The sequence below is a fragment of the Eleutherodactylus coqui genome, chromosome 12 (genome assembly GCF_035609145.1).
Source record: "Eleutherodactylus coqui strain aEleCoq1 chromosome 12, aEleCoq1.hap1, whole genome shotgun sequence".
Classification (NCBI taxonomy): domain Eukaryota; kingdom Metazoa; phylum Chordata; class Amphibia; order Anura; family Eleutherodactylidae; genus Eleutherodactylus; species Eleutherodactylus coqui.
The window spans coordinates 80,783,455-80,806,804 of record NC_089848.1 but is presented as its reverse complement, the minus strand read 5'-3'; the positions used below and the strand labels follow the sequence as shown (position 1 = coordinate 80,806,804).

The 23,350-nt window shown below is 44.6% G+C and overlaps 1 protein-coding gene across 1 annotated transcript in view; it reads right to left on the bottom strand.

Annotated features, from left to right (window-relative positions):
• Window positions 1-980: 980 nt before the first annotated feature.
• Window positions 981-23,350, bottom strand: part of ANKMY2 (ankyrin repeat and MYND domain containing 2) — a 45,847-nt gene continuing 23,477 nt past the window's right edge. Inside the window, exons 3-10 of the mRNA XM_066585206.1 lie at window positions 22,884-23,022; window positions 15,666-15,764; window positions 12,034-12,194; window positions 10,649-10,857; window positions 8,792-8,927; window positions 7,536-7,664; window positions 6,232-6,373; window positions 981-1,814 (exon numbers count right to left, since the gene is read on the bottom strand). Coding sequence (XP_066441303.1) covers window positions 1,621-1,814; window positions 6,232-6,373; window positions 7,536-7,664; window positions 8,792-8,927; window positions 10,649-10,857; window positions 12,034-12,194; window positions 15,666-15,764; window positions 22,884-23,022 — 1,209 coding nt within the window. The 3' untranslated portion in view covers window positions 981-1,620. The remainder of the gene's footprint in view (window positions 1,815-6,231; window positions 6,374-7,535; window positions 7,665-8,791; window positions 8,928-10,648; window positions 10,858-12,033; window positions 12,195-15,665; window positions 15,765-22,883; window positions 23,023-23,350) is intronic.

The following is a 23,350-nucleotide window of genomic DNA, read 5'->3' as shown; positions in this document are numbered from 1 at the left end:
TTCCAACCCCGAAGAGCTGTCAATTACAATTCTCTGTGTTCCAGTTTTAAAGCCCAGAAACTAAATTAAAACAGAAATGAAGGATCTGTTTTAGGGTACGTTTACACAAATGAGTACCCAGCTTGCTGGGGGGTAAAATGATGACTTGGGGAAACCATGGCAAACCACCCCCCAAAAACAGTCTGCCAAGAATACGTCACGATGTGACGTGACCCTAGGGGGGGGGGGTCGATCATGACTTGGTCCTTGCACAAAAGGGACTTTTTCCTGTACACATTGTTGACTTTCGTATGGATCCTCACCAAAATCCACAATATAATTAGCCGTTTACGACCCTTGACATTGCATACATTTAGTTTTGATGAAATGACATCTGTAAGGGAAAAGCGTTGGCACTGATGTTTGTTACTATAGAATAATAATCCTGGACAGGGTCACCCTTATCAGGGCGGATGCTCTGTATAATCAAGGGTCTACAGGGAGCCTTTGATGGGCAGGTTATCGAAGACTTCACAACTGTTCCCTGCATGCTTTTCCCATTCCGTTAACCTTGGTGGCAGTACACTGCTGTTTGTAGAGAACCAGTTTGGTTCTTGGACCATTCTATATGTAGGTTTTTGTATATTTGTATGTGCCTATATTTTAATTGCTGATAAGTTATTTTAGGTCTTCACATCCTCAGTAATATATAGGGTATACACAAGCCCCTTATAGCTCTCATACTTAGTTATAGCAGCAGTAGTTCATTTACAAAGTGACTAACCTTTTTCTATGAGATGCGATTCACACAAACTAAAATGTGGAGATCCCCTTTAAGAAATATAAAAAACTGGGTGACAATCAATATGGCCACCACACAGCTCTTACAGCAGTCATCAAGTTTTCCCGGTGTGCAGTTTCCTCATACAGAAGCCTAGGAAAGCTGGGTGACATTCGCAGTAAGAGCTGCACTGCTAACCAGTCACTCAACAGGACCAAAAAAAGGTACAAATTAGGTTTATTAATATATACTACAACTCTCACATGACATGTCACACGGCTTTATCAGATTCCTTGAAGCCTCCCTCCAGGCCTGGGCAAAGAAAGATGGCCACACCGCTCCTTCGACTACCAGATGCACACGGTGTATTCGTATATGGCGGCAGTTCGACACTACATGCTGATCTGAACGGTCAGCACTGCTTAAATCGAATCAGGTGTTTTCGTCAGGGCCAGTTGTATCTTTTAATGGTTGCACGTCACCCCTTGAAGACACGTGATGAACACGTACGGGTTTGTATGAAGTGGGATCGAGATCCAAGCCTGCTCCATACGCAGAGAGTGTCAGTTGTCTCCTGAATGGGCCCCCGTGACAAGTTCATAAGGAGCCATGGCAGCGAAACTGTTACCATGGATATATAGATCATCACTTCTCATCTTGGTCACAGGATCTGAGGTCCAGAGTCACGTAGAGCTATGGTGGTAGTAAGAAGTTGGAAAAGGATGGAGGGTGGGTTGGGGGCGTTTTGGTACTCAACTCAAAAGGGTCTTATCGCTGGAAGTCCATCCCACCTTGTAGAACCATCCTCAAGTAGTTCAAGTCAGCAGAAAGTGCTCAGTCTTAGCAGAGCACTGATAAGATCACAGCCCTGCTCCCTCCTGTGGGGCCGGCTGACTTGGATCAGTGGAGGTTTCTTCTGCTGTTGCAGAGGTCTCCGTCTCGTCTGTCACTCGGTCCCCATCCTCTGTCGGGGGTGCAGGCTCTATTTCTTTGGAAGCTTCAGTTTCACCATCATTCTCCTCCTGCAGCGCACTGGAGTCAGCAGATATACGCTCTGTAGAGAAAAACATAGTATTATACTAGTTATATTCTTGTACACAGGGGGCAGTATTATAGTAGTTATATTCTTGTACATAGGAGGGAGTATTATAGTAGTTATATTCTTATACATAGCGGCAGTATTATAGTAGTTATATTCTTCTACATAGGGAGCAGTATTATAGTAGTTATATTCATGTACATCGGGGCAGTATTATAGTAGTTATATTCTTGTACATAGGAGGCAGTATTATAGTAGTTATATTCTTGTACATAGGGGCAGTATTATAGTAGTTATATTCTTGTACATAGGGGGCAGTATTATAGTAGTTATATTCTTGTACATAGGAGGCAGTATTCTAGTAGTTATATTCTTGTATATGGGGGGCAGTATTCTAGTAGTTGTATTCTTGTACATAGGGGCAGTGTTATAGTAGTTATATTCTTGTACATAGGGGGCAGTATTATAGTAGTTATATTCCTGTACATAGGGGGCAGTATTCTAGTAGTTATATTCTTGAACATAGGGGGCAGTATTATAGTAGTTATATTCTTGTACATGGGGGCAGTATTATAGTAGTTATATTCTTGTACATGGGGGCAGTATTATAGTAGTTATATTCTTGTACATAGGAGGGAGTATTATAGTAGTTATATTCTTGTACATAGGAGCAGTATTATAGTAGTTATATTCTTGTACATAGGGGGCGGTATTATAGTAGTTATATTTTTGTACATAGGGAGCGGTATTATAGTAGTTATATTCTTGTACATAGGAGGTAGTATTATAGTAGTTATATTCTTGTACATAGGAGCAGTATTATAGTAGTTATATTCTTGTACATAGGGGACAGTATTATAGTAGTTATATTCTTGTACATAGGGGACAGTATTATAGTAGTTATATTCTTGTACATAGGGGGCAGTATTATAGTAGTTATATTCTTGTACATAGAGGGCAGTATTATAGTAGTTATATTCTTGTACATGGGGGCAGTATTATAGTAGTTATATTCTTGTACATGGGGGCAGTATTATAGTAGTTATATTCTTGTACATGGGGGCAGTATTATAGTAGTTATATTCTTGTACATAGGGGGCAGTATTATAGTAGTTATATTCTTGTACATAGAGGGCAGTATTATAGTAGTTATATTCTTGTACATGGGGGCAGTATTATAGTAGTTATATTCTTGTACATGGGGGCAGTATTATAGTAGTTATATTCTTGTACATGGGGGCAGTATTATAGTAGTTATATTCTTGTACATGGGGGCAGTATTATAGTAGTTATATTCTTGTACATGGGGGCAGTATTATAATAGTTATATTCTTGTACATAGAGGGCAGTATTATAGTAGTTATATTCTTGTACATGGGGGCAGTATTATAATAGTTATATTCTTGTACATAGAGGCCAGTATTATAGTAGTTATATTCCTGTACATAGGGGGCAGTATTATAGTAGTTATATTCTTGTACATAGGAGGCAGTATTATAGTAGTTATATTCTTGTACATAGAGGGCAGTATTATAGTAGTTATATTCTTGTACATAGGGGGCAGTATTACAGTAGTTATATTCTTGTAGATAGGGGGTAGTACTATAGTAGTTACATTCTTGTACATAGGAGGCAGTATTATAGCAGTTATATTCTTGTACATAGGAGGCAGTATTATAGTAGTTATATTCTTTTACATAGGGGGCAGTATTATAGTAGTTATATTCTTGTACATAGGGGGCAGTATTATAGTAGTTATATTCTTGTACATAGGGGGCAGTATTATAGTAGTTATATTCTTGTACATAGGGGGCAGTATTATAGTAGTTATATTCTTGTACATAGGGGGCAGTATTATAGTAGTTATATTTTTCTACATAGGAGCAGTATTATAGTAGTTATATTCTTCTACATAGGAGGCAGTATTATAGTAGTTATATTCTTGTACATAGGAGCAGTATTATAGTAGTTATATTCTTGTACATAGAGGGCAGTATTGTAGTTATATTCTTGTACATAGGAGGCAGTATTATAGTAGTTATATTCTTGTACATAGGGGGCAGTATTATACTACTCCCAGAATCATTTAGAGAATATAATCCTGTGCTCCATACTGAGATAAGGGAGTATCAGGTCAGAATATGTGTATCCAATTTTATTTCAATGCATCATTAGTATGAATATGAATCCCTTCTTTGCTTTACCCATATATTCAGCACAGACAGTGAAACTGTTTTTTATTATTCAGAATAGAATTTAAATTTTCCATTTTGCTTCCAATTCCACAAAAGTAAATCTAATAATGAGAAATTTCCGTAATTCCCAGATCTGCTCTGTGCGGAGGATTCCCGCCGCTCCATAGAAGGGAGTACAGCTGGGTAATGGAGGAGAATGCAGAGTTTCCTGCTGTCCTTCATTCTCCGCCTCTGAGCGACAGCTACAAAGGCTTCCCCCGCTAAGCAGCCATCACACAATCGTGTTCTTACACGTTGTTCCAGTGCCAGAGAAATAGATTTAAAATATCAGAGCCGTGTGATAATGGGAGATGTGGAGCGATCCTCACGCTGCTACGCCAAGAAAAGAAATCTTGATAAGATAGCATGGGGGGCGCCACACAAAAGCGGATACATCAAAGAGCGCAATTTAAAGGGATAAACTCCAGCTGAGAATGTTGTAGCGTATTATTAGGATAAACCATAACATTATGATCACGGGGGTCTGACCACCGGGAGATTGAAGAGACCAAGGTCCGGTTGGATTGGTCTTGAATAAATATTAAAAGGGTTCCCCTTCCCCTCACACGTTTTTTTTTTCTCTTGTGTAAGAAAAAAACCTTATTTATTTAAATATATCTTATAAGGGTATATGGACATCAAATATGGGGTTCCCATGCTTTGGACACCTTTATATTATTGAGGGCTTAGATGCGATAGTTAAGAATGACTCCAACTCTGGTGGTCTTTGTATTTCATGATGGTTTATTTAAATGAATGACTGGCATGTAATTCTACATCTTCCCTGTAGATGGCACTGTCAGTGAATGGGAATATCCTTGGTTGAAATCATGTACAGAATTTAGGGATTCTGTCACCAGGTTTATGAAAATTGGCTCAAAGCTGAGCTCCGAGCCATGGACGTGGGCCGCAGCGGCTCCCATCCCCCCCCCCCCCTCCTAGCATCATGCAAACTGACTCGGGTTAAAGTTCATAATCCTGGTGACAGAATTCCTTTAAAAGGGGTTGTCCTGTTGCTAGACAATAATTATAGGTGCAAGTAACAAAACCAGCGGTATGTGCCTGTGCTCCCCCCACCCTCCACACCCCCCACAATCCAGCGCTGCAGCACCACAGTCCTCCAAGTCTTTGTTATTGAACAGCTATCACCTGACCGCTGCAGCCAATCAGAAGCTGCAACGTCAGAGGCTGTTCTCCTGGCACCACCAATCAGATGCTGGGAGCCACATATCACACAGAAGAAATAGGATGAGGAACTACCGAAATGAAGCAAATAGGGTGTTGCCACATAGTGTCTAACAGAGACCACACTAATAAGAGAAAAGTAGACAAAAAAAACTAAAATAATGCACACTCCAAAAATACATCAATCTTTATTACATAAATATTAGTACAAAAACATTAAAAGACAACGACAGATCCAACTGAACCCTGACAATCGCTGGGGTCAGTGATGCGGCCCTACGTGGGGAGCAATAGCATCCACAATGAAGAACACTGGTAAACGGAGATTACATGCAAAACCTGGCGGCCGATGACCCTTCACAGGGCAGCATAGAAAGAAAATCCCAACCAGATATAGTCCTGTAGCCATGGAATGGCTGTTGGAAAACAATGTGGCATACTCAACTAGAAGGGAGGCTGAAAAAAATCAAGAGATCATGAAGATACTGATCCGTAGGGTGCTGCATGACCAACCCCGACCCCACGAGGATTGCCATCATGTGGATACCTTTACTAGGGGACTCCGGGAACCATGATGTCAGGTGAATGGCAGCTGCCTGCTGCAGCGGTCAAGTGGTAGCCGTTCCACACCCAAGACCGAGAGGACTGTGGAGCTGCAGCGCTGGATCACTGGGGCAGAAGACGGGCAAGTACGGCTGGTTTTGTTATTTTAACACACACGCACCTATAATTTAATAAATGGTTCGCTAACCGTACAAGCCCTTCAATACACCTCACAGCTTATGGTTTGTTACAATTGTATCCAGTCAGCAGCACAAATCTCTCTAGCCGATAAAGGATTGTCTAGCCTGGATACCGCTGTAACAAACCCTCAGCAGTGAGAAGTATTTATGTTTCTAACCTCTGGATTTTAAAGATATCTCCCATTCACTGACATCAAGCAGAGATGAAATACAACCAGGTTGGGGCAAAGTCGGATGGATACAATGCTATGAGTCATATTCCCCACTGACCTTTCTCAGCCAGCTTCTCCTGCCTCTTCTTCTCTCTGGCCGCCTCCAACTCTTGCGTCTCTCGTTTGTCTTTCAAGATTTTACAGACTTTTTTGTGGGTGAACCAGTGAAGCTTCTGACAATTCTGGTCGCAGTAGATGACCTGAAAGAGGATGATACAGAACGGTCGGTATACTGTAGAAGATGGCTGCTTTCTTCTTCAAACAGCGCCACACCTGTCCATGGGTTGTGTCTGGTATTGCATCTCAGTTCCACTGAAATGAATGGAGACAATCTGCAATTCCACAACCAACCAGTGGGCTTATATGGTGCTGTTATTGGAAGAAAACAGCCATGTTTTTCCAATCTTGGACAACCCCTGTAAGTACTTAGCATCAGGAAATGAGCCTGCAGCTTAGAGCAATATAGAACAAGGCTTTTTCTGACCCCACCCCTGCAGATCAGTCAGTCAAAAAGCCCACCCCTACTTAAAATCAGCAGGCTCTGTGGAAACCACCACAAGCTGAGAAATTGTGGGACAGTCTAAGAAAGGCAGTCCAAATTTTTGAGCATCGATATGTAGCATTTGGGGGGAGTATGCATTGCTAGTTGACACATTGCCTGATTTGCTGCAGATTTTGGTGTGGACTTGCAGCAGATTTCACCATGTCAATTGGAAGGGTCGAAATCTGCTGCAGATCTGCAAAAGTCACCACATGTTGCTTTGACTGGCCACTGTTCTCCACGTGAGCAGCATGTAGTGTGTTAGACTAATACAGATTGTACGTCAGGTAGTCCGAGAAGCAGTGCGGCCATGTTTCTTTGTCCAGGACTGGAGGATCACTTTAAAGGATTATGCTACATGCAAATCTGGGTGTTACGCCATGCGACTCCCACCTCAGTTGAGCACATTTCTTGCCTCCGGACACATTTGATCTTTCAGTTATTACTAGAGATGAGCGAGCATACTCGCTAAGGCAAACTACTCGAGCGAGTAGTGCCTTATGTGAGTACCTGCCCGCTCATCTCTAAAGATTTGGGTGCCGGCGGCGGAGAGCGGTGAGTTTTGGGAGTGAGCAGGGGGTGGGGTGGGGTGGGGTGGGGTGGGGGTGGGGGGGGAGTGAGATTTCCCTTCCCCCGTTCCTGCCTGTTCTCCCCCGTCACTCCCCGCCGGTACCCGAATCTTTAGAAACGAGTGGGCAGGTATTCGCATATGGCACTTCTCACTTGAGTACGCTCGCTCATCTCTGGTTATTACCCCATGTAGCACTCTGTCTTGTTTCTTTCAGTTCTGGTGACATGATGGGGTAATCAGGAGAACTCACCAGCTTGCAGACAGAGCATCGCTTATCTGCACCCTTTTCTCCACATGTAGTGCAAAATTCTGCATCCACAAAGCCCACCTGGCCAGTAATGGCTTGCGTCAGCACGGAGAACGCGGTGGGGTCACAGCCCTAAAGAAAGAGAAATAAAAGTGCATTACTAGCAGCCAAACCCTAAGAACATTCAATGCAAGGACATAAGTTAGTTCTACATAGGCAAGCAGGAGTAACGAGGTCATTACTCTGTGGGTCATCGCCCAGCTTTCCTAAAAGATGATGAAACCAAGAAAAAGGGCAGAATATAATAAATGGGTTTTCCTAATAAAGACATTTATCTCCTATCCATAGGGATAAACGTGGAGGACCCTGAAAACGCCAAACTCCGAATGTGATGAGCATGAGTGAACTCCATTCACTTCTATGGAACAGAGATATCCAACTGCATCACCACTCCTATCACAAGAGGCATTTGAGGTGCACTGTTCCAGGAATCGCTGGGGGTCCCAGAAATCAGACATTTACGACCCATCCTATAGATATGGGATTAATGCCTTTAGGAGGAAATAGAGGTTTTTAAAAAGGGGGAAAACCCCATTAACTACAGAAGAGAAGAAAACTAAAGGGAACCTGTCATCAACTAGAAGCACCATAAACTAAGTTACAGTGCTTATAGTTGAGGTGATGTGGAGTCGGGGAGCCCCTCATACTCACCCGGTCCCCAGTTCCAGTGTGTCCCCCAGCAAAGTCATGTTCACTCTTCAGAAGGCGGTGGGTGCACAACCCCATTCTTCTCTATGGAAGTGCACACACTGCTGTTCTCATGCTGCTTTTGCAGGGGCCCCCGGGCGAGTATGAAAAGAGGATTGCTGGACTCCACGTCCCCTAAACTATAAGCACCATAACTTACCCTATGGTGCTTAGAATTGATGACAGCTTCCCTTTAAGGATTGATATTAACTGAGAATATTGTATTTCTACTACAATCGAAGTAAGATGAGAGGATCGCTCCGTCCTCCCTCCGTGCGTCGCCGTTTTACAACGTGGGATTCCAATTTTGCCAACACCATAATGTTTCACAATCTACAAGCTCAGATTTCTGCAGAGTGAGGGAGATGTGAGGGTCTCCCCCCTGCGACTGGATAGGCGAGAGGGGAGAAGTCTCTGGGGACCAAAGACACTAACCAGTCTAAGGGCCAACATGCCTCTCCGAGCAGACAGATGGCGGTCTATCCAGAGCATTTACATGTAATACTCCTTACTATGTCCACAGGAGCGATGCTTCGGACCAACTGCTGAAGGAGTGTGGCCTCACAGTATGGAAACTTCCGGATACTTTCCCTGATGAACTTTTCTTGGAAAACCGGAAAACAGTCGCTGTCTCGACCCTTCAATAAACTAAACGATAACATAACAGATCATCATCATCACACGAATCCGCAAATTCACAAATCTCTTCAGGATCGCTTTGAGGAGCTAGTAATCAATTTCACAGATGAACGCCCGCTCAGGTAGGACCAGTAACCGTGTATATCCACCCCGCTCCACGAAAGCCTACTGATAATACCATTGCCTACAATGTTGTAAACCATTCCCCAGTTCACACTGATGTAGCAGAGCCGAATCTGTCGCTTCATCAAGAGCAGCTTTCTTTGGTCATTATAGAAACTCTCAAGTTTATTTTCTTAAAGAGGTTTTGCGGTTACAACTAACTTTTTGAAAATTAGAGCCAAATAGGTGAAAACAATAAAACAAGCGGTACTTAAGGGCTAATTGCATTGTCTTTTGTTGATCCGTTTTATGTATGGACTTCACAAGTATCCTGGCCTGACCACGGGTCTCCGGACCCGAATCTTGAGCATCATGATGCTCCGAGTCCAGGTCTGGAGATCCGTGGACACCCTTGGGAAGTCCATATGTAAAACTGATGTGACAAAAGACAGTGCTGCTAGCCCCTTTACCCTCCTCAGGCCTGGTGATCCGGCACTGCCATTCCCCTGGGCTCTATTGACAGTGTAAGTCAGGTGACCGCTGCCTACGAATCAGAGCCTGCAGCATCACCTCTTGTTCTCCTGGCATCAGCACTCACATCCTGGGCGCAATGATGCCAGGAACTCCAAATTGTGGCGCTGCGGCCTCACACCGATCTGACTTCTGCCGTCAACAAAGATCAGGGAAATTGTGGAGCTGCAGTGGAGGAAGGTAGGTGCTCTTTTGTTTTATTGTTTTCACCCATTTGGTTGTAATTTTAAAAAGTTAATTACAACTGGATTACCCATTTCCATATTTCCTAATAGGGCGTATGGATGTCATACAGGGGGTCCCCTGCTCTGTATCCATCTCTAATAACCAGGGCGGAGAGCTACTACAAAGACGGCGGATATGTCCTGCTAATAATGGTTGCTTATTCATTTGAATGGGCGCAATGCAATACTACTTTTCCCCAGCAGGGGAATGTGTGGCAGCATACATATTTTCCTAGCGATACTGGATAATCCCTGGTGGCTTCAGCAACCGGTCAGCTGATTGATGGACAGGCTTCATTCGTTATGAAATGGGGGTGCACTCCATATTAATATTAAACAACTTTGCAAACAACTTACTTGTCTTTATCTTATACTGATTTTGAGTTGCTTTATACTCCAGTCACATCCAGAGCTGCATTCAGAATTCTGTAGGCTGTATTCAAAAGACAGTCATGTGACCCAACAGCCAAGGTCCTATAGTGCGCTCAACTTTACTAGCAGGAAACCAGCAGAACTATGAATGCAGCTGGAATACAGGACTCAATGCAACTGAAGACCAGAACGAGATAAGGGACGCCATTACTGTATGTGTGAAGTAAACGTGAAGCTATAAGTTACATCCTGTCCTTCAGACGATATGGAGTATATACAACAAACCATTTATCATCACAATGCATCTACAGTAGAAGAATAAAGCTAACTTGCATTTACTCTTCCATTAAAAATCTCCTCTCATTTTGTGCATATAGCTCCTATGCAAACCTATGTGTCTCCATGGTAACAGACTACAAACACACCATGTGTAGTCTGATCCTGCAGTTGCACTCCCTCCTATCACCTTCCCTACTTCTTGCTAACACAATGGCTCTGTACCTTTTAATGAGAGCGTCCAGCGTATTCTCCTGCAGAGAACTGCTGCACTTCTGGAAGATGCAGCTGATGTAATGCATCTTCATGGCCAGGACCTCGTTCATGTCCCGCTGCTTCATGCACTTCTCGCAGATCAGATCCAGCACCGCGCTGCATTTCTTAAGAGCTTCCGGCTCCAACAGCAGAGGGTTTTCTTTTATCAGGAAAATGATCTGGAGAGCGGATTGGGACACATTTTTTTTAAAAATGTTAATAAATTTATACTTTTCAATTTTTTAAAAATTCCACATTTTTATTCACATTATACAAAGATTGATACTTTGATGTTCATAGTCATAAAAAATGTTTTTAAAATGTCATTTAACCAGCTGTCTATTGGGCTGACCCTTTTTGTTTTAAAAAGGAGAATTATGTTTACGTGTGACTTCATACAAATACTTATCTAATATCCCTGGTGGCCTAGGGCAGGGGTCCCCAACTCCAGTCCTCAGGGACCGCCAACAGGTCAGGTCTTCAGGATTTCCTCAGTATTGCACAGGTGATGTAATTATTGTCAGTGCCTCAGACATTACCACAGGTGTTCTTACTATAGGATATCCAGAAAACATGACCTGTTGGTGGTCCCTGAGGACTGGAGTTGGGTGGTTATTTTTAATATACAGTGTATTCCCCCAGCTGCCTGCCTCCATTCACCGTGAGCAGGCAGTTGTTCATAAACTGCCTATTTATACTAAGCCGGAAGTGGCTCACTAGTTACTTGATTTTAGTGAGCTGAAACATAATGACTAGCGACTAATGGGCAATTTCTCACTCAGTACCCCGCCGGGCTGATGCGTGACAACTATCTGTCAAAATCATTTCTTTGAGCGATTTTTGGGCTGATAGACGATCTGTGTAAAAAGTACCTTAAAGGGATTCTCCCTCTTCTAGTTGTTTTCAGACAGCTCCGTACATTGCCCAGTGGCTCGGGTTGGTACTGCAGGCTCAGTCCTATTAACTTCAATAAGATCCAGCCTGCAGTACCAACTTACGCCACTATGCAATGTACTGAGCTGTCTGTTCGGGGAGCAGGAAAGGAAAAATCTCTGCGGCCGAACGTCTCCGTCTCTGGACAGAACTGAACAGCGCCGGATGGATCCCACTGACTATAAATCGGGTCCGTCCACTTTCCACCCAGCTGCCCGGCTTCTGGACGGAAGAAAAGGCGCTGCATGCAGCACCGGAGGTTCCAATGCGAGACCATGTATACAAAAGTCCTGATGGCTCTGCATGTAATATACATCATACAGCGGCTGCGAGGGAACCGGGACACTTTATTATAAACATGGTGGAATGAAGATAGTAGACAGAACGTTGGGATTATATAAAAACCTCTACGCAAGCTTCACCTTAACCGGGTGGAGGTTGGTGGTGGTTATGATCTTGTGGAGGGGTCCCGCTAATTTAACTGGTAACTTTGGTTCTTTACTTAATCCTTGCGGTTTGGTGTAATAATCCAACTTTTCTCGAGGGAAGAAATTGTTGATGACGGTGACGCAGTCGTGCTGGCCTGGAAGATAAAAGCAGAATAGAAGGAGAACTCGAGAGAGAAGTCCCGTCTCCGAGGACCACACTGAAGATATACCATAGAGCAATCTTATGAGGCCACCGCCATAGAGGTCCTGCGCTGCACATGGAGGACTCCCCCCTCTCTATAGGCACCAATACGAGATACAAGCCTGTGTATAATGTATAGGATAGGGGGTGACAAGTACTGGGTTGTCCTGTCCCAGTGATGGACCAGCGTGGGAACCATGAGGGATCTGATAGGTTCCCTTTAACATGTAAGATACAGATAAGATCGCGGTCGGTTGATTCAGCTGTCTTGTCTGTTACCCCCATACACATACAGGCATGTATGTGTCCTAACTGCAAAGAGCAGAGAAAACTGCTACCAGAGAGCAAAAGCCTACTGTCCGATCCTTCTCTACTAGGACGCCTGCTGTTCAGATGATCATCCTGACCCGACTAAATTGTTGGGTTTAGCCGATCGAGATCTGATGTGTGTATTGCCAGTCTTCGTACTCAAAAGCTATTACACCGATCCACACAAGGCCGGGCTCACACGATCGGACTCCAATTGTGGAATCCATAATCGGCGACTGCGGCTATTCAAAATGCCATGTGTAAAAAAAAAATAATAATAATAATAATCGCTTTTCGCTCACACTCGGGGAATACGCAATTCGTATCCGCAAGTGGAGGAAATGCTCTATTCCGCTGCGGATTCCATGCGGACGGCCTCCACTAAAGGCAATGGAGGCTGTCTGATCTGCAGCCCATACGCAATTAGCACTGCATAAGGCCCGCAGGTATCTGCGTCATCGCTTAGCAATGGTGCAGGAAATGCAGACAAAAACAAACTGCACATGACAGTCGGCGATTATCCGTAATGTAGGAAAGTTCAGGTACGCGGGGTTTCCGGCCGGGCTCACAGCCGGAATCCGCTGCAGGCCTCCTGCATGTGGAATCTGGTCCGCCCGGCCTAAATGACAGGCTGCTGAAATCAGTCAGTCACTACATTGTGCATACGTGACCGGACAGGTTCTCATTAACATCTCCGCTTGCTGTCAGTAAGGGCTCTTCGTACAAACATATGGTTCCAGCGTATTCCGCGAGTGGGTTTTGCACACAGAATATGATATACCAACATGCCATAGGCTCCCCTGTTGCCACTCACACATATTGTGCGAAAGAAAGATCACAGCATGTTCTATCTTGGTGCGTATTACACGCACATACACGCCGAGATAGTGCATGGCGATCGGCGAATGTCATTGCGCACTTGCTGCGTGCCACGAGACTGTCACATGCAGGCAGAGAATTATGTTTTTGTGAAGCCGCCCTAAATGGGAACATTCAGGTTTAATCACCTAATACACCTCTCACAGCTGAAGGTTTGTTACAGTTGTATCCAGTCTAGATGATCCTCTGTGAGCCAAGTAGTTTGGACACTGTGCTGATACATTTCACCCGCAGTGATACTTGGTAATAAATAGAGATGAGTGAGCATACTCGCTAAGGGCAATTGCTCGACCGAGCATTGCCCTTAGCAAGTTGCTGCCCGCTCGAGAGAAAAGGTTCGGGTGCCGGCGCGGGGGAGCGGTGAGTAGCGGCAGTCAGCAGTGGGAGTGGGGGGGGAGAGAGAGGGAGAGATCTCCCCTCCGTTCCTCCTCACTCTCCCCCGCAGCTCCCTGCACGCCGCCGGCACCCGAACCTTGTCTCTCGAGCGGGCAGGTACTCGCTAAGGGCAATGCTCGCTCATCGCTAGTAATAAACCATCAGGACAGGAAAAAGATTTGTGCGGCTGCTGCGTTTACCTACATGCCGATTGTTTAGACTTCGTACGATGGGTTTGTCTGCTGACACAGAGCTCCAAATCCTCTGCTTACATAGTATAATTCCACTTGTTTACACCCCCCACTAGAGGGAGCTGAAGAGTTTACAGAAACTGAGTTCAGTTAAAGGGGTTGCCCCGCGGCGAAATCCAAATTTTTCTTTAACTTACCCCCGCATTCTGCCCCGTTAAAATCAATTCCGTTAGTTATTTAAAAAAAAAAAAAAAAAAAAAAACCTGCATCCCCGTTCGCGCAGCATCTTCTTTTAAAGATGGCCACCGGTCCTTTCCCATGGTGCACCACGGTTTTCTCCCATGGTGCACCGCGGGTCTTCTCCCATGGTGCACCATGGATTGTCTTCTCCTTCCTTGCGTTCCACTGCCGATACAGCCACCTAATTGGCTGATCGGCAGCACGTGATGGAGGCGGAGCTACGATGACGCGGAGAAGAGGGAGAAGCCAGGACGCCGCTCGTGAGCCCGGAGGGAGTAAGAAGAGGAATCCTTACAGCGCAAGCGCGACTGTTCGTGCGACTAAAGAAGCAGCTTTAGTCGGCACCATGGAGACGGGGACGCCAGCAACGGAGCAGGTAAGTGAATAACTTCTGTATGGCTCATAATTACTGCACAATGTATATTACAAAGTGCATTAATATGGCCATACAGAAGTGTATAACCCTGCTTGATTTCACGGGACAACCCCTTTAAGTACTCCACAATCTCCACAGCTCCCTCTAGTGGTGGCTGCAGTAGTGGGGGAAAATTTACTAAGTCCAACATTTCCAATGCCAAGTTTAGTAAAACTTCACACAGTGCGCCGAATACACGATGAGACCCACATCTCTCTGTGTATTGAGCGCATCCCTGACACCTCTGTGCACCTTCTAAGAAATGTAAGTCACGTCTGACCTGGCGTACACGTCTAGTATAATTTATGCCAGTTTCTGATGTAAATTATACAAAAATCTAATCCGTCTGTGGCGGCCATGCCCTCTTCTGACTAGCTCTGCCTACGTAAAAAAAAAAAAAAAAAAAAAAAAGTGGCATGGCCGATGCAGAAATAAGAAAAGTCGCACATTTACTCTCAAATACCCATGCGCTCAAATATTTGTGCTCCCCCCCAGTCAAACCTGTGTCAAACACATCGCACTCACATGAAAATTGGTTGCGAGTGTCCCGCGTTTTGTCTTTAACGCTCCAATAAAAAATAGAGGAGCGATTTTTGAAGAACAATCGGACATTTAGCGTGCGTTTCATGCATTTTTGAACCATGTACGCGGTTTTCCCATCCATATTGCAACCGTTTCCCTACGTTTTTCATCAAAGCAAATTAAAAAAACAAACAAGAGGGCCCAATTGAAGTGACTGCAGAGGTCACATGACCACTCACCAATCCAAGGCCTCAGCGGTCATGTGTCATTCATGAACAGTTATGAGAGCGCTGCAGTCACAGTCAGGATCAGACCGATGGAGGCGGGCTGCGGAGCTCACTGGAACTGCGAGTACGGATTTATTTTTTTTCCCACCGTTTTGTACCCATCATTTTTCTCTCTTAGAAGGGATTGCGGAGTTAAAAATATATATATATTTTTTTTTAAAAAAAAGACAAAAATAGAAACATAACAGAATGCTAAAGGGTTTTACCTACAAAAGCTGCCATTTGCGCGGCGGTTCTCCCCACAGAGTTGAGCACGTCCGTGTCGGCCCCGGCCTCCAGCATCATCCAGACGATTTCCTTTTTTCCTAGAACACAGTAACATTTGCATGAATACCTCTGAGAGGCCCGCCGCCATTTATACCAAGCGCGGTGTCACTTAACCCCTTAGTGACCACCCCATAGACGTTTTACATCCTGCTTTGCTAGGCTTTAATCCATAGGGCCGTAAAAACACACTTCCTCTGGGGATTAAAGCCCTGCAGGCTCTGGACGTGACAGCTCTATGTTGCCGGTAACCGGAGGTAGCGGACAACCTGGAGCTGTCATGGGGGCTGCGGGAAGCTGGTTATTTGTCGGATACCTGAGATCACAATTAAGTCAATGTAAAGTAAAATAAAGTTAAAATTTCTGCTCCCCTTACGGATCGGATCCATAAGGGGGGCTGAGGATATTCACCCCCATCATCTGTGATGTCCCCCGGCGTACTGGTCCTCCAGGACCTTACGTCGGTCTTCTGCACATGCGAGCCAGATGTCATTACGTTACATGCAGAAGCCCAGGAAATTTTAAAACTCTCTGCTCCCGGCTAGTATGAGTAGCCAAGAGCAGGGAGCTGTCACCGGGAGCTGCTGTCACTGGTTCCCAGTCACATGATTGCTGTTATCCAATGGATAATAGCAATCATGTAAAAGTAAAAAAAAAAAGTAGAAAAGAGTAAAAAATAAATAAATAAATAAAATAAAAGTTTGTTTCATCTCTCCTCACAGATCATATCCGTGAGGGGAGATGAGACCCAAGGCCCCCAGATTTATCCACAGACCTTGCCCCAGCTTCTGCGCACGTCGCCAGGATGGCGGGCGCATGTGCGCAAAGGTCGCGGATTGCCTGGGGTAATTTAAAATCTCCCCACTCCTAGCTACCAAACGTACCCAAGAGCCTGGACATTTCATGGGGGGAGGGGGGGGGGAGGGCATGGTACGCGCCCTTGGTAACGTGATCACTGCTATCCAAAAGGATAATCGCGATCAAGTTAAAGTAAAAAAATAAATAAATTAAAGTTTCACCTTCCGTCACGGATCTGATCCATGAGGGGAGGTGAAATTACTTACCTAAGGCCTCTGGCGACGTCTCCATATGGGATCTTGATCCGTGAACCTTTCCCCAACTTTGGCGCATGCACCCGTTGCCAAAATGGTGGATGCAAGCGCAGAAGCTGGAAAGGGCCTGGGAAATTTAAAATCTCCTTGCTCCCGCCTACTAAAGGTAGTAAAGAGCCTGGAGCAGTGACTGAGGGCTGCGGTGAGCAGTCCCCGGTCATGTGATGGCCGTTATCCAATGGATAATGGTCATTATGTAAAAGTTAAGACAATTGAAGTGTAATGCTGCTTTCGGTTTTGGCCCCGTTGTACATAAAGATATAAGACTAGGGCAACAACGGGTATGTCACTGAAAACTGGGGGGATCATTTTGGGTGTAAGTCTTCATTCATGTGTGTGCTGTACAAAAAAAATCTGTTTTTGAAATCCTTCCGAGACGTGCGACAGATTGAACTGCAAATTTTGGAAATAACGGTTTGCCGGCAATATATGGCACGGAGGCAGGACTTAAAGGGACGCTACACCAAAAGGGTTTTTCTTATATTTTATTTGCTTTGTAGTGGAATGGAGACTATTGTTATCTGGTATCAGCCATTTCTTCAATGACTCCAGAACTCCCCAGGGATGTGGATTGTAAAGCATTGTATTTATATAGAAGCGCTTGAGCTTCTCTGCTCACATACAAAGCTGCTTATAAAGTGTAGAGCATTGTAGCTGCTCAGATTTCTGGCCCCATGCCTTATAGAATAGTATAGATAAATTTTGAATGCAGCTCTGGATGTGACTAGAGCATCTCTCAGTGAAAGACGAGAATTGCTAGAAGGTTGGCTATTGGATATATTATGCAGACTGTATAAAAGTGCCCTCGTTGCCCCCCCCCCCCCCCCAGAAGCACATCACAGCCGCCCTGCATCTCTCTAATCTACTTTGTAGGTCAATCGTCACCATCTTCAAGATTTCTGTTAGAGGTCAGTTAATAGCAACATTCAGTTGCCGAAATGGCCCCTGCCTGACCCAGTCCTGTTCTTCCAGCTGATGGCGCTGTTCCACTCCATCAGCGTAGAGTACATGATTTCCTTCTTATCAAACACTTGCCTTTAACCCCTTAAGGTCACGGCCTATTTTGTCCCAAAAGACAACTATTTTTTTTTTTTTAGAGCAGAGAAACAAAACATCAATTTTGCCTTCTTTTTTACAGTCTTAATCATGCAGCAGAAGTCACAATTTTTTTTCTGCGGGTCGGTAAGATTACGACGATGACAAAATTATAAACTTTTTTCTTTCTACTTCAGCACAATTAGCCCCATAACTTCTTCATTTTTCCATAGTCTGGGCTGTTTTTGCATTAGGAGCTTCAGTTTTTAAATGGTATCATTTTAGAATACATAAAGCTTTTTTGATTATCTTTATTGCACTTTTTGGGAGGCGAAGCGAATAATTAGGTTTCTTTTTAAATAGTGTGTTCGATTAATTTTTCAACATTTTTATACAAATAGGGGAATGTGCGCAAAAAAAAAAGGTGTTTTTTTGTTACAATTTTTACACTGTTTATTTCTTATGTCCCTGTTGGGGATTTGAACCATAGCAATTATCACTATGATAATGCACTGCAGTACTTCTGTACTACAATGCCTTATTGCTTACAAGAGCAATCATAGGTAATGGCAGTCTGGGACACCAGTATCAGGTGAGCCGTGTTGCCATGGCAACCCATCAGCCCTCCGCGATTACATCCCTGAGGGCTGATGACGTCACAGAGGGAGAGCGCTCCCACTATGAACCCTTTAAATGCCGCGATCTGGGGATTGCTGTTCTTAGGGTAGCCCCGCTGGCTCAGCTTCACATCCCGCACCATCCATATAAGTTTATGTCCTGTTGCATTAAGTACCCCACAGATGACGCTATAGGACGTAAGTTTATGTCCTAAGGGTTGAAGACTGCTATTATACAAGCTCCATGAACGCTTCGGTAACAGCCCTAGCACTTGTGTACTCACAGCCCAAGGTTGGGTTCACATGGGGCAGGATTGCTACAGACCCTCCAAACGGAAATTCCGCTGGCATTTTAAAAACCGGAGACTAAGCAGCAAAGTGGCCGAGATTTGCAAGTATCTCCTTCACACACGGTTGAACAGTCCGCGCGGAAACGGACATGCGGCAAGTTCAAATCCGCAACATGTCAATCATATTGCCGTTTCCGCTGCGTCTCTCTTCTCTCTATGGGGAGATGTCCGCAGCGGAATATAGGCTGAAAAAACGCCTTAACCCCTTGAGTGGCAGGTTTCCTACCACCCTGTCGTGCCCACTAGGGCAGGTTTTTTAAAATGGTCTAATCATTGAATTTCAACTAGTTTTGCAGTTACGTCTCAAGAGCCATAACTTTTTTATTTTTCCATTGACATGGCCATATGAGGGCTTGTTTTTTGCGGGACAAGTTGTGATTTTTTAAACAGGGGGGAGGAAAAAAAGAAATGGGGAAAAAAGAAAAAAAGGGGCCATGTCATTAAGGGGTTAAATAATGTATTAACTTCCTTCTCTGGGTCATTACAACGCACACGGATACCACATGTGTGATTGTATTTTTGATTTTTTTTACAAAGTAAAGGGAGACAAGTGCTTTTTTTATTTTTTTAATAATTTTTTTCCTTTTTTTTTTTTAAATTTTTTAAATTTTTTTTTTTTGTCCCTTTAGGGGACTTCTACAAGGACCCATCAGGACCCCTGATCACATTCCGGGGGTCCGATGGTGACAGCCCTTTACATGCTGCAGTGACAGCCCTTTACATGCTGCAGTCACATAGACTGCAGCATGTAAAGGGTTAACACAGCAGAGATCGGAGGTTTTCTCTGATCTCTGCTGTAAGAGCTGGTACCTAGCTGTCCTCTGACAGCTAACAACCAGCTCTCCCTGCCACAGAGACCATCGGCTTGCTTCTGACAAGCCGATGGTCTCTATGGCAACCTGTAAACAAAGCAGGACATTGCCGACATGTCGGCAATATCTTCTGCTGGTTTTTCAAAGCCCTTGCGTTGTTCTCTGTGGGTCTGTGCAGGCAGAGCACACTGTCACAGCTTGTGGCATTGTGCTCTGCAGCTCCCATAGTGATACATTGCCCGGAAATCTTCCGGGCTATGTTGCTATGAGCAGTGGAGCTCGTCCCGGAAAATTTCCGGGCGTGCCACTCAAGGGGTTAATCCTTAAATAAATGGCGCAGGTTTTGAAGCAGCCTCTGCGCTGCGGAAATCTCGTAGGACATCCATGCGGTCCGGTGGAAACCCAGTCTAAGGGAAGAACCCAGTCTAAGGGAAGAACAACCCGCAGATCATCTCATTACACAACAGTTAGGCTTCATCTACATAACATTCCACAAGTCCTTTAACCCCTTGAGGACCAATATATATATAATTTTTATATAGGGTACGTTTACAGGGGACGATTGTCAGGCGCTAATGTCCCCGACAGCCGTCCCAACAATTATCGCTCCTCTGCTTTCACAGAGGACTAATAATCGCTCACTGAATGGAGGTGAAGCGCACTGAGATCTCTTCCATTCACAGTAAACAGGCAGTCGCTCACAGATGACTGACTACCTGTTTACCGGCCGACAGTTGTTTGGTTTTTGAGTGAGCTAAAAACCAAGTGACTCCGACAAGCAATTCTCACTCACTCAGTCGGGTCTCACGTTTACACGGGGCGAGAGTCGTCCGTAATCACTCTTCTAAGCAATTACTCGACGATCGGATGTTCTGCTACTCATACGTTAGCGTCTAATTTTTTATTATTTTTTATTTTGGCAAAAATGCCAAAAAATGCAGTTTCACTACAGTTTTTTTTACAGCATACAGCAGTCATCATACCTGCTATACATTTATTACACAGCTGGTTACGGTTCTGTAAATACCAAATGCATATTATTTTAGGTCTTCAAAACTTATATTGAATGAAGTTTATTTAACAAAAATTTTATTTTTTTCCCCTTTTTAATCCCAGGGAGGGATTTTTTATTTTGATCTGTATTATTGAACTATAATGTCCCGGTATATATTTATACACCACTAGTAAATGGGCAGTTAGTTGGGCATACCCAAGTATGTCCCAACAGGTAATACGGTTGGACAGTCCTGGGTCCTAGAAAGGCCTGTGGGATGTCTAGCCATACAAGGTAAGGGCTGCAACTGCCTGCCACTTGTAGTAAGCATACTTGTGATTGGTCAGCAAGCAGTTAACCCTTTCCAATCTAATTTGTATCCGGGTTTTCCTAAGGGGCTTACTCTTTTTCTACAGTTATACAACAGCACTATCTGCTGGCTAAAGCCAGTACTGCATGAGGTGACACGTTGGATAGGCTCCGACAGCAGAGAGGCTGGCAATATACAGTAAGAGAACCCCGATGGATGTCTTCAAACATCGGAGCTGTATAGCCTTAAATCATAATGTCTTCAGAGGTCAGACAGTGGATTGGAAAGGGTTAACGCACAGGAAGAACAAAGATGGCCACATAAGTATGGATCAGTAGTCTAAGACACTCCATGCTGCTGACTGGTCGATGTTGCTCACATGGGCAGCGCCGACCAATTATAAGTGTAGATGATGTAGTAGCAATAATCGTTCAGTGTAAAAGGGCCCCGCCGAGTGCATTATAACAGCCAGCCTATAAAGCACGAGGGAGGGCGGTCCCAGCGACCTTTGGGGAAAGTCATTGATTCTGCTTCCCACAGGGGGACGGCGGAGCCTGGCTGTCTGCGACGGAGCGTCCCTTTAACTTCTTTTCAGCATCTCGTACATCCAAACACAGACAACCTCCATGTGTAGGCGGCTCCACGCTGCCATATTATTACCAGCCGCTGCGCTACGTAAATACTACTCGCTAGATGTGACATTTAGGGCCAAGAACTCTGACTAACCAGATAATGGGCCACTTAAGAGTCGCTGTGAAGGTTCAGAGAGCCATTATAAGCCAGAGCATAAGGATAATCATGCAGTAAGTGATCTGTGGGAGGAGAAGATGCAAAAACAGAGAAAAAAAAATACATTTCTCCAGTAGTTTATGTTACCAGCAAGGAAATGTGATATATTAAGAGGATGCAAGCCTATTCAACAACTTTTATTTAAAAATCTCCTGCCTTTGTGTCTATACAGCTGCTATGCAGAACTACACCGACTCCCTGTTTACATGATCGAAAGTTGTCTAGTTCTTAAGTGAGCTAAAAACCAAGTGCCCCCGACAGGCGACTCTCACTCCCTTGCCCTGTCATGTCCCGGGTTTACAAGGGATGAGAGTCGCCTGTCATCGCTCTGCTCATGTAAAAGTACTCGTTCCATTATAAATTAGAGCGGGTGGACTACATAGCGCATCCCTCAAATGTAATAAACGGGGGAACGATGGGGAAGGTAAGTATAACACTTACATTCCCGGACTCAGCACGCCACCTACTTACAGCCCATAAGCTTAGCTCATAGGCTAAAAATAGGTGACAAATTCCCTTTAAGTCTCTGAGTTTAAAGGGATCCCCAGGACTTTTACCATGGACGATATATTCTCATGATAGGTGATCAGTAGTTGATTAGAGGTCTGTCGCTCTGGATGATCAGCTGGATGGCCCGCTGTCAGTGCTGGAAGCAGACAGCACAGTCAGCATTGCAGCAGCCTGGGTTGGTACTGCAGGCACAGCTGTCATTGAATTCAATGGGAACGGAGCCTGCATTACCCACCTGGGCTGCTGCTATACGCACTGCTGCCAATGCTGTCCGCACTGACAGCGGCCCCTGCAACCTCTGATCAACTATCATAAGAATGGGTCGTCAATAGTAAAAGTCCCAGGAAACCCCTTTACGAGTGTTCCCTTTCATCGACAGTAAGCAGAGATCTTGAAAATGGTGAGGAACTCAAAGCATACTAGAAAGTCGTGACACTTTTCAATGTGTTTGACCCTGAAACCCAAGATAACGAGCCGTCACCCCTATAACCCATAATATAGAATGGGAACGGGACCTTTGAAAACAACATCTTTCCCTCCCCTGGATGGAACGTGGCCGCTGCCTTTCTGTTGCAGTGTGGCGGCAGCTTTGCACTAATGTCAGTGTGAGCTCAGATTAAAGGGTCGGTACCTGACAGACAAGCAAACATGAGCGCCGTGTATCCGTGTTCGTGCTCGTTGCAGTTGACGTCCGCTCCGTGTTGTAGCAGGAGCTTGCACATCTCTACCTTCCCCTTGTAGGCCGCGTGCATCAGAGGAGTCATCCCATGCTGGAGAGACACAAAGGGGGAAAAGATGAGACGTAACACCCAGGACTGCAGCAGGAAGACTTTAAAAGGACGTAGCCCCTTTAAACAGCAGCTCCGCCTCTGTAAAAATACTATTTCAGTTTTCATCTAAAGTATTAGAGAAACGTAGCAGAAGCTTTGCTTTACGGACAGATCCTGAGTTACATCCATTCTTATCCTCTAGACACATCCAAAGCTTCAAATCAGATGCTGGTTTCCTGTAAGCAGATTGTGTACGTTCAATTGACAGCAAGACATCATAGCTATAATGGGGGTACTGTGGCTCTCACGGCTATGGGACACTGCATCT